The sequence below is a fragment of the Ruditapes philippinarum genome, unplaced genomic scaffold, assembly GCF_026571515.1.
Source record: "Ruditapes philippinarum isolate M1 unplaced genomic scaffold, ASM2657151v2 ctg4257_1_1_1_1, whole genome shotgun sequence".
NCBI lineage: Eukaryota > Metazoa > Mollusca > Bivalvia > Venerida > Veneridae > Ruditapes > Ruditapes philippinarum.
The window spans coordinates 111,031-123,676 of record NW_026865845.1 but is presented as its reverse complement, the minus strand read 5'-3'; the positions used below and the strand labels follow the sequence as shown (position 1 = coordinate 123,676).

The window sequence follows — 12,646 nt, the reverse complement described above, 5'->3', positions numbered from 1 at the left end:
ATTACACGAGCAAAATGTTTGTTTCTAAACAAAATGTTCTTAATATGTATAAAAATGTTACCCTACCCCACCCACTTAAACACTAATTTTACCATTTCCCTATCTAAAATGATTTATTCAAAATATCCCTAAATTTTACCATAATGAGGGGCTGTTTTCAAAGTTTGCCTAATTTTTCTTTAAGGTATATTGGTTGATCATGCAAACTATAAAATACTTTTACCGTGTAGTTTTTATTTTATTAAATTTTGAAAATATCTGGTATCACATTTGGTATAAATTTTGCCATTATTTAGCAATTAAATACCTACAATAATTATATAATTTAAATCAAATCCTTTTTTTCTTCCATAAGGGATCAGAGAGATACATAAATAATGTTAAAAAGAAAAAAAAAGAAAGAAAAAAAAGTTGCCCCTTCTGGGGTTTGAACCCACGCCCCTCAATGTCAATGTAGTTTGAAAGCGATTCTAGCCTATAAAAAGGAGGTAATGCATTACCCATGGTCTACCTTAATATTCAAAATAATGTTATCTATAATGAAACCTGTATAAGTTTATATCTATAGCCCTCAGGTTCTTGTTCAAATGACAAATAACTTTATATTTAGATCTACCTATATGTTTATACTGTTTTCTGTAAAATTCATTCCATTCCTCTATTCCTAGATAATCAGTAAGTGACAGACCCTCTGTATCTTCTATAAGTCCTTTCTCTGTAAAATCTCCAGACACATATGCCCTTGTACCATCTTTACCTAAAATTAAGAAGTTTGTTAATTAAAAAAAATATATATACTTTTACCTTCACTTTTGGCAAAATATTTTGAAACTATAAAATGCAAGTATTTTATATACTTAAAATCATGTTACATACAAAAATATATAGAGGATATTTGTTTGTTTCAGTGTAAGATCGAAAAATATTTCACCGAGTGAACACCAGATGCAATATTTTCCACGAGTGGCGTAGCCACGAGTGAAAATATAATAGCTGGGGTTCACGAGTGAAATATTATTTGATCTTACATGTAAAACAAACAAATTTTCTGTTTATTTCATGATTTTTTAACGATTTTTACACCATTTTACTGATTTTTGCCGCGTAACGTCATGCTCTTATCTTCATGACGTCATCAAATAATGACGTCACAATGTTGAAGCAAAATATAATTCCATGATTATTTTTAGATTTTAGATGTTTTTCAGCACAACGTTCGTAAATATTTACGAACTACAGTTATCACGTACATTTTTTATTATGATTGACTACATTTCCGCTGAAAAAACATTCATTAATGATAAATATTTTATTTTTACGCCAAATATAGTTCGGCTACTGTGAAATTATATTTGGTAATCATTACTGTGAAATTATCAGAATATAATTAACCGTTATAATTCAGTAATCTACTGCAAAACATGTAATAAAAAACTTTAATTATGTATTAAACTATTTACAACAGTAAAACTATTGGGAGGAAAACATGATTTGATAAAGGGGCCTACTGCATTAATCTTTTGAAACTACATGTATAATGCTTACATTTTAATATGTAGTTCAGATTAATGAACAATTTATAATCCAAAACTTAACACATTCAATCAATTACCTGTGAAGAAGTGATATCCTCCGCCTTCTCCATAATGTCTTTTACCTTTAGAAACGTCAAATACATCACCGAGTATTGCTAGGTATACGTACGGCGATTCCTGGCCAGTAAACTTTGATAACTCCTCTTTTGTAAAAAGCTTCTCATTTGATGTTAATGAAGACGATTTTAATAATAACGAGACGGGTATCAAGTCAGTTAAATGTTCAAATGCACCGGTTGTTAATAAAATTGCAATGACAACAGCCAAAAATGAAATAAATAACAGTAATTTAGTAATCATGCTTTACTTCCTGTTTTTTCAACCGGTACATGTATTATCTGTAACGATAGTAAAGATAGTTTCTCGCTTATTTGCCATTGCTGTGCATTAAAATTTGTCGCTTTAAATAGCAATAATATATCATACAAATAAATTTACAATATAAACACATTGTAAATAGATGGCATAGTCTCTTTTGATCACTAAAGGGGTTACAAATTAAGATTTTAAGGTCAATCGTAAGTACCATAGCTATTCGTTCCTTTCACATCAAAATAAGTGAAAGAGAGGCCCGACAAGGAATTTGGATTCTAGGTATCTATACGAAATACAAATAATTATACAGTTCCTGCCAGTTGATATGTTTTGTCAATGCATAAAAATGTAACTTTTGCAATACTACAGACAAAGTTTTATTAAGTACTTCGAAATACATTTTAATTATTTATAATTCAATGCAAATGCTGTACATTTGTATCATTCAAAGCTTAAACAAGAGCTGTCGGTAGGACAGCAACGCTCGACTATTCTTAGTGCTTGATAGTAAAAAAAATGCTTGATACAGTAACCTCCTCCTGTTTACAGATTGGGGTCATGATGGTGAATAAGTGTGCAGAGTTTCAAAGCCATATGTCAATGGACTTTGAAAATATTTGAACTATTACAAAAACTTTAACATAAATTCTAAGTCGAAAAAAGGGGCATAATTCTGTCAAAATGCTTGATAGAGTTACCTCCTCCTGTTTACAGGTTGGGGTCATGATGTTGAACAAGTGTGCAAAGTTTCAAAGCCATATGTCCATGGACTTTGAAAATATTTGAACTATTAAAAAAACTTTAATATAAATTCTAAGTCGAAAAAGGGGCATAATTCTGTCAAAATGCTTGATAGAGTTATCTCCTCCTGTCTACAGGTTGGGGTCATGATGGTGAACAAGTGTGCAGAGTTTCAAAGCCATATGTCTATGGACTTTGAAAATATTTGAACTATTACAAAAACTTTAACATAAATTCTAAGTCGAAAAAGGGGCATAATTCTGTCAAAATGCTTGATGGAGTTACCTCCTCCTGTCTACAGGTTGGAGTCATGATGGTGAACAAGTGTGCAAAGTTTCAAAGCCATATGTCAATGGACTTTGAAAATATTTGAACTATTAAAAAAACTTTAACATAAATTCTAAGTCGAAAAAGGGGCATAATTCTGTCAAAATGCTTGATAGAGTTACCTCCTCCTGTCTACAGGTTGGGGTCATGATGGTGAACAAGTGTGCAAAGTTTCAAAGCCATATGTCTATTGACTTTGAAAATATTTGAACTATTACAAAAACTTTAACGTAAATTCTAAGTCGAAAAGGGGGCATAATTCTGTCAAAATGCTTGATAGAGTTACCTCCTCCTGTCTACAGATTGGGGTCATGATGGTGAACAAGTGTGCAAAGTTTCAAAGCCATATGTCAATGGACTTTGAAAATATTTGAACTATTACAAAAACTTTAACATAAGTGGTTACGCCGACGCCGACGCCGACGCTCGGGTGACTGCAATAGCTCTACTTATTCTTATCGAATAGTCGAGCTAAAAATACATTAAAATTTGACTATGAAATATGTGGGAAAACACATTCTGGTAGGTATCATAATGAAATGATCAGCAAATTTGTCAGTTTGGATAAGGGAAATTCAGTTTGATTGGAATTTTTTAAAAATTGTGAAAAAATATACAGTTGACTCTCAATAAGTCAAAATCGCTTTACTCAAAATTCCGCGTTAGTCGAAGAATTTCTAAAGTCCCGTCAAATTTCCTTCTCTATCTTTGTATTTTAACTCCGCTTAGGTCAAATTTTGACTTACCGAGACTCCTATTTAGTCGAAAAGAAAATTTGGTCCCGTCAATTGAAGTCCAACATATTTTCATCTCGATTAGTCGAAGTGTGAAGACAGCCGACAGATCAAAGGTCGGCGACATCAAGTTGAGATGTTGTCACTCGTGATTCACAGTCACACGTTTCATAGTAATTCTAATTGCCGGTCATCATGTATTATTAGCACGTCGTGAAAGTGGCTTTAATCGGTTTCAGGACTTAATTGGTTTTAACAGTTAGATAAGTAAATTAAGATTTAATTGTGCCAGCCTAGGTATTGATGTGTGTTTTGAACGTAATGACATTTTTATAATTAATTTTCCGTCATATTGCAAACATTAATATTTACTTCCGGTTCACGATAGTTGCTACTTTGGTTTTCGTCCGATGATTAATTTACTTCAAACATTAGATAAATTGTTGTTGAATTTAATGTGTTATTGTGCTTTTATTGTAATGAATTATCATGAGTGCGTATTAAAAGCATGTGCATTACTGATGAATACTGACAAACTTGCATTTATGTCATTGCTACGAATGCTTGTGTTTATATTTCACTATTAATATACATGTATTAAATTTTGAATAATATATTTTTGTTCATTTATAATTTGTATTTGTAAGTGATTTACAGTCATTTCAACGGTTAAATATTGCAGCATTGCCGCTATCAACAATAACAAACCTACTTCTTTGCATATTCAATCAGGTACATGTATATACATGTACGAATGTCAACGTAATGGCGGCAGATCCACGTTACTCGAATTCCGTTTCTCTCGAAGTAAAATGCCCAGTCCCTTGGATTTCGAGTTATCGAGAGTCAACTGTACATATATACACGTACATGTGATGTATTTGCCACTGGGAATGGGTCTGATGACACGCGGGAAAAAGAATTATTTGATTTGCACATTTAAAAAATACAAGTGTCTACATTTTTTCACAAATTTTCAGACAAAATGTTGTTTATAACAATCTTTCTTCCGTACTTTTGAACACTCAATACTAACTATAATGATGATGCATGCATTCATAATCGGGACTTTTTTTCACAGACATTGGAGGGGCTCGGCCTCCCTTAATTTTGATAAAAAATAGCATAGTATTTTTGTAAAAGGAGGGGGAAACTTGATGTGAACTGAATTTTATGAGAAAAATATTAACAAAACAGTATGCTTTGAAGAATTCTTCAGAGGGAAAGAGACCTATATATATAAATAGCCCTCCTGTAAAAGGCAAAACCCGCAACGTCGTGATTACAAGTCTCGCGCTCTAACCGATTGAGCTATGTGACCTGGCTTTTAAAGGCAATACAAGCCAGCCCAGATGTTGCACGTATTCATTATTCCTCATGTACAGACTCAATCAAACCGAGTCTGCAATTTTCAAGCAATTTTGTTGTGTTTAATGATTCCGATGTATCACTTTGTTTCCAGATTTTTGTAATCGACATTTGGTTCGATTCGCGGGCAGCCAACGAAAATTACGAAACATACTCGGATGAGATTTTAAATCGAGGTCCCGTGTATGGGAGCTTAAACACTTGGCACGCTAAAGAACCAGGAGAAGCTTCTGGAATCGGGGCGTCTTTCTGTATCTGCAATTGCACTATCCTCCAAAATCTAAAATGACTATAAAATACTCTTCTGGAGAACTCACTCGCCCATATGGGCAACCGGTGGGGAGTATAAATAAACGCAAATACACACACAAAGGCAAAACAATTAAGCCGCGATGTTGTATAATAGTAAACTCTATTTGCAAATGCTTATATTGTTTGTCTCAATGTCAGATTTAATGAAATTGTGATATATGTTTGTCGAAAGAAGAACAAACTTTTCATTTGTACTAAAAGCCATAAAGCAAATACACTAGGAGTAAGGAGCTCAAAACACATTTTAAAATGCAAATAAAATGTATATTTGTCAATCCCAGCACGTGCTTATTTCTTATATATATATCAAAAAAACTTAGCCGTATGTTGCGCTTGGATTGACAAATATACCTTTTATTTGATGAGCTCACACACCCAAGTGTCTGGCAAAAAAAGGGGCCCCGCAAAACTTAATTAATTTTATACAATAAAAAAAAACAAAAAGGGAACGTACAAAGTCGAGAGCAGGGTGTGGGGAAGTCCTTTTTTTTAGGGATCCTTTTTATAACGCCTTTTGAAAAGTCCCACGTCAATTATTTTAAAATCCGTAAAAACAATTTTTTTATGGGTTTTTTTTCATAAATTGTTCTCAAAAATTTAAATTTTTCAAAATTTTTCCAAAAAACCCTTATATCCTACCGGTTTTAACGGGGGCTTTAGGGTTTTTCCCCTTGTCCGTTTCCGTCTGTTTTGTTTTCTTTTGTTTTTTCTGTCTGTCATCCGTCGCCCGCCCGTCCGAAAAAACTGGACCCCGCATAACGAAAAAATACTAAAATTTTATGAAAACTTAAATTATATATAGAGGGAAAGAAAGGGAAATATGCACGTCTTTTTTTTTCTCTTCCTATGTTGAAAATTCTGGTTGCTATGGCAACAAATAGTCTGAAAATATGGCAAATTCAAACACATAAAACTGATCAGTGATAACTCAAAAAGTACTGAAAATATTTTTATGAAACTTGAAATATGGGTAGATGGCAGTCTGAATTATGCACATCTTTTCTTTCTTCCTATTGTGAAAATTCTGGTTGCTTATGGCAACAAATAGCCTGAATTTCAAGATTTCTGATTTAAAATTTTTCAGCTTTTCACTATATGTTCTTTATTTCTTAAGGTGTTACTTCAACTTTAAATATAAGTTTCTGGTCATCAACCACATCATATGTACAAGGTTTATAACTCTAGGCAAAAAAATTATCAGTATTACCTCCCTTGAACTTAGATTTTTTAGGGGAAAAATGTTGTCTTTTTTAAATAACTTTCTTTATTTCCTAATGATCTACTTCAAACTTCAATATATATGTGTTTCTTATTATCATCACATTTTTGAGAAGCGTTAAATTACTCTAGCCAAGACTAATTTCCAGAATTATTGTCCCCCTGAATCTTAGATTTTTTTCGAGAAAACTGTATTTTCAAACTCCAATTCTTCCTTCCTTATCAGGCATTTACTTTAAATCCACTATCAATATGACAAGGTTGATAAACATAATTTCCCTTACTAAGCATTGGAAAACTTAACACATTACTGTGATATAGACAAATTATTTTTTATTTTTGTGGTCGATTTTTCAAATAACAGACTTCATCCTCAAATTCATTATAAGTGGCAAACACAGAGTGTATACAATTAAAAGGAACTTTTTGAAGGACCGGTTTAGGACTACTGTTATTGCCCGCAAATACTATCAAATGCGGTTTTATAAAGGGATATTATACCAATTTAACATTTCATTTAAATAAAGAACGTAGATCTAATAAAAAATTTTATTTCAAAAAACCCTAAGCCCAAATTTTCCAATAAAAATGAAGGAATGAAATTTATTGTTTTAAAAAAATTGGCACAAATATTTGCATAAAATTTTACTATTTTTAGTTTTTGGTTTTTATTTGCTTTAATTTAAAATACATATTTTAATTTTTTTTGCAAGTTTTGTATACACAACATGTACCTATCAACCCACAAACTTTACGGGTTTTTAAAGTAGGGCCCTTTTTAATTATCTCCTTTAAATTAAAATTGCCATTTATATCAAATAAAAAAATGATCAAATATCCATTTTAAAAATGAAGAAAATTATAATTTTCAATGTTTTTAAAGCAATGACAGCGATTTTAACCCAAACTTTCTGGATTTCCCCGTCCCCCTTTTTCCCAATTATTGGAAATTTAAAAATATGAAAAAAAGTTTCTCCCATAATTACCTTTTTCGATAGGTTTTTTTTCCCAAAAATTAGTTAATAAATTTTTTTTTTCAAAAAACCCTTTCAAAAAAATTTTTCTCATTCATAAAAATCAAAATTATAAAACCCCGATTTATTTCTTTCAATTTTTCTATTTACAAAAATTTTGGGGTGACATTTCCAAACATTGCAAAAATTTCCCCCAAAAATTAGGGAAAAATTCATGAGAAAAGGGGAAATAATTTTTAAAATTTTTTTTATTTTACCTTTACTTTTTTAAAAGGGATTTAAAATTTCCCTTGGGGCGGGCCTTAATACTTTCCGTTCACCTTTGAGGGTGCCTTACGGGGGATTTGTTTTTTCTGAGAGTCAAAATCCCTGCTTTTCCAAAGTAAAAATGTGAGGGGGAAAAAGGGGTAACATTTAACTATAAAATGCTTTATTTTACTTTTTTAATTAAAAAAAACATACTTTTTATTCTTTTGTTTTTAAAATTTAAAATTATTAAAATTTTGTAGTTAAAAAACCAGATCAGTTTCCCGGGGGTTTGTTTCACAAAAATGGGGGAGACAAAAAACATGGACCCAAATTAATTTTATACAAAAAATTTTGTTAATAAACCCGGGGAAAAATTTTTTTATTTTGAACCAAAAATTTCTTAAAAAATCCACCCTTTCCCTTTTTCAAAATTCCATTTTCAGCCATATCTTAAAAAATTAATATTTAAAAACCCTTTTAAAAAAAAAGGAAGTTTGGAAAAATGAGGGTAAAGGAAATCTTTAAAAACTTTTTATCAAAGGGGTTAAAAAATAAGAAAAATCTGTATTGTGTTTAAAACAGAAAATTTTTACAACACTTTTTGAATTGGGAATTTTCTAAAAATAAAAAAAACCCAGTTACCCCCAATTTTACACCCGTATTTATTTTGATAAATATACCCTCAAAAAAAATAAAAAAAGTAAAAAATTTCTTGTAATGGGAGTTTCAATTTTAAAACAAAAATTTTTATCAATTTTTTTTGTAAAAACAAAAAGAAAAAAAAGTCCCAAAATAACCCAAAATTTGGGAAGTGGAAATTCCGGGTTTTCAAAATCCAGCTAAACGGGAAAAAAATTTTAAAACAAAAAAAAAATAAAACCCCTTTAATATTTCTTTAAAAAATTTCCCAAGCATCTAAATAATTTTGGGAAAAATTGGCATTTTCAAACAAAAGAGTAGGGGAATTTTGTATCAATGGGGAGAAAAATTTAAAGTTTTTCAGTTTCATCCCAGATTTTTAAAATATGAAAAAGGTTTAATGCTTTTTATTGGGCTAACTCAAACTTTTAAAATGTCATCAAAAAGGGCTTTGCTCACCAATTGACAGCTTTATTTCCTGAAAAATAGGGGACAAAATCATTTTTGGTCAACACTTGGGTGAGTCTTTAAAATTTTACAACCCTAATAATGAATTTATTCCACCCTTTGAAGTAGGTCTGCTTGAATACTGTGCGATGAAGTGGAACAATGTAAAGCTGATTTCTTGCTCAAAGAAATTAGCTGTGTCAAATTGTCCCTCTTGATCAGGAAGTATGTCAAACCAGTGGAAACTGCCACTCAGTTAAAAGCAACAACAAGTGAAAATATTAATTTATCTCCAAAATGCATTTGCAACATGAATTTCATGTTCAAAACACAAAGCAGGGGTAATCAACATGCATTTAGATTTGTTTCAAAATAAAAAGTTACTTTATTATAGTCTTGGGTGAAAACTCACTGCAGGATGGAAACCAATTTGAAATTTTTTCAAATAGTAATTTTAGAAAAAACAACAACTTTATATCTTATATATGTAGCTCGAAAGATCATGCATCTGAGGGCAATGTTGAGTGTTTCATTCCTGCTGATAGTAATGATGCTGGCCGTCAAACTGTGTGGAATGAAACCAATGAAACAAGAACGAGAAAACCTTGACTTTCATGAAAATGTTCATTATCTGAATATACATGGTAAGTGCATTGTAGCATTTTCAAATCATCTGCCAGTATTTGAACAGAGAGTAATGTTCTGAAATTAGGTTTATTTTTAGGTATAAACTTTTTGTGTAGCCTTGAAAAAGGGGACATATAGGGATTATTTTTGTCGGCGTTGGCGGCAACGGTGTCCCCTTGACTTAAGCTTGTCCGGAGCATAAGTCAGTCATTATAAGTCGGATTGTTCAAACTTGGTAAGCATGCTTCTTATAATGACCTGGAGTGCAGTGCACAAGAACCGGTACACTGCATTTCTTCTTTTTTGAGTTATTGCCCTTTGTTAATTTTCACACTTTATTTTTTACCAGGCCATTTCTCCTAAAGTATAAAAGCTATGGACATCAAACTACATAAGATGATAGATCTCATTAAGAAGAAGTGCAGTGCACAAGAACCAGACTTTGCATTTCTTATTTTTTGAGTTATTGCCCATTGTTAATTTTCATACTTTATTTTTGCCAAGGCCATTTCTCCTAAAGTATAAAAGCTATGGTCTTTAAACTTCATAGGATGATAGATCTCATTAAGAAAAAGTGCAGTGTACAAGAACCAGTACTCTGCATTTCTTATTTTTTAGTTGTTACCCTTTATTAATTTTCATACTTTACTTCTGTCCAGGCCATTTCTCATAAATTATAAAGGCTATGGACTAGAAACTTCATAGGATGATAGATCTTATTGATTAGAAGTGCAGTGCACAGAAACTGCTGCTCTGCACTTCTTATTTTTTGAGTTATTGCCCTTCGTTAATTTTCATATTTCATTTTTGTCCTGGCCATTTCTCCTAAACTACATTGTTCACAAGGCGACACATCCGACTTGCGGAGTTCTAGTTTAATATTGTAGTAAAATATTGTATCATGATTGGTTTCCAGACTCAGAAGTTAGTTTAAATACACTTTCAGTAAAATGTGCACATTTGTATTAGCAAAGGGTTTAAATAAAACTTTGATGGCAGATCATTAAAAACTGCATTTGTACCAATATCCTTGTGTATTATTGAAATTGACCCCCCATTTCATTAGGCAGTTTCTTATTGCATCCACTGTTAAGTATTGTGTCCACTATTAATAATTTTATGTGTCATTTGATAAAAAAGTGGATCAAAATGCTGGTCTAAGAGAATACCCTGTTAGTCCATTGTGAAGGACAAATTGTAAAGGGAAAAGTTACTAACAAGTGCTGAGACTAAATCTTGCCTGTAAACTTTAACCCTCGTAAGCTTTCAGGGAATGAATTTGTAGTCTCTTTTTTTTTTACACATGTAATTTCTTTTTCATTTAGACTTATTGTAAACAAAAAAAACTTGTTATTTCAATAATACTGGCTTTAACATCTACTTGACATCTTTAAATTTCATTGCAGACATTCTGAAAAGAAAGCGTCCATATTTACCTAAGTATTTACTAACATGGGAAAGACGACTGCGGCGGAAGTTTAAAAGGCGTCAAAGGATTAAAAGGGCACTTGAGCAGGAACAAGCTGAGAATGTGATGACAGACAACAGTGAGGAAGAGATGCTGATATACGGTGGAAATTGTGACTTTTAATGCAATAAGTTTAGTTTATATAGAATCTATTTTAGTTTGTGTTTGAAGCTGTTAGCTTTTAGAAACACTTTTTCATCCTTTTTTGGAACCAATCAATACTAAGCTGTGAGTGTGAAGTTTCTTGCTCAAGGGAACAACCGCTTGTTTCTGAAAGGGTTTGAGCTCATGTGGCTAGCAACCCTTAGATTTTTAGTCAGATGCATTTACCACTCGGCCAGGACACTACCTTTTTAATGCAGTTGTTTCTAGCTGGATAATTGTATTATATACCTGTACATATTTTACTATTTTTCCTGCAGGTATCACATGGCGAAATAATGTCTCGCAGTAAAAACATTTGCCTTTATAAAAGGTTGATCTGAAATGATGTTACGGACATAATGTCAGTAAGTAACTGGTGATAACATGATTAAAATACCAAGACATACAGTATGAAATAAAGGAGTTATTATAAAGATATCTTGATTAATTTGTTGTATTTGCCTCTAATTGATATTACTAGAACACTGAGATCACAGAGTGCATCTTAATTTTGTAAGAACCTGACCTAGGAAAACGTCTTGAGTCAAATACATGTCCTGAATTAAGATATTTTTAAATGTTAACTTTTCTCTCAGAGCAGTGTTGTAATATTATTTTTTGTTTAACTTTGTCAGAGCAACATTGAAAGGTGTCTGTTGGTAATATAAATGTTGTACTTTTGTTTGTTTTTTTTCATATACGTTTAATTTTTGAGGTATTTATATCTAGAAGTTTGTATTTTACTGAAAGGAAAGAGATTGTTTTAATCAATTTATTTGTTAGTTACTATGTTTTCAGTACAAGGTAATGAACTGTCACAACATATTAGTACACTTACATATTTATTAATGTATTATGATAACCTGGTATGTTTATGAGCTGTTATGTTGTAGCTATTATATTAGCAAACTGTATACATGTGTTGTTTAATGTTATATAATCATTTATGTTAAATAATTATAACAGATTTTGTGGATATGTTGCGCATCATTCAGTTTTTGCAATCCCACATTGAGGAATAGCAGGGGAAAATGAGTTTTTACATTAAGTATGTTACTTCAGCAATTTTTTTTATGTGCACAAATAGTGGGGCATTTTTCTTACTCGCAGTGCGAGGGCATTTAATGAAAATTGTTCAATCTGGCCGTCCCACAGGGTGGGGCCTTTAGAATTGTATTGTCCTAAAAGTCTTGTGCAGTTGAGAGAGTAGGTCCACTGGTAACAAATGACATTATATGCCAAGGTTTAGTGTTAAATTTCAAATGCTTGTCTGAATAAGCTAGCTACCTTCCAAACTAAATATCTAACTACTTTTACAGTACTAGTATATGCTAGAAAAGTTACATGATATAAGCCTTTTTTCAGAGAAAATACAATATGCAATACTTTTGCTAATATATTTGAAAAAAAAAAATCATTTTGATTAGATGAATATTTTTATATCCCTTGAGAATAAAGCATGTTCAGTTCATTTAATTCTGAGTGCTA

General features: G+C 31.5%; 1 protein-coding gene across 1 annotated transcript; it reads right to left on the bottom strand.

Moving 5' to 3' along the window:
- Window positions 1-616: 616 nt before the first annotated feature.
- Window positions 617-2,147, bottom strand: LOC132730526 (neuferricin-like; the record flags this gene model as incomplete). The annotated part of the gene is given in 2 exon segments (XM_060716479.1): window positions 617-757; window positions 1,613-2,147. Coding segments are annotated over 2 exon segments (424 nt in total), but the record flags the coding sequence as incomplete, so codon positions are not given.
- Between the last annotated feature and the right edge of the window lie 10,499 nt (window positions 2,148-12,646).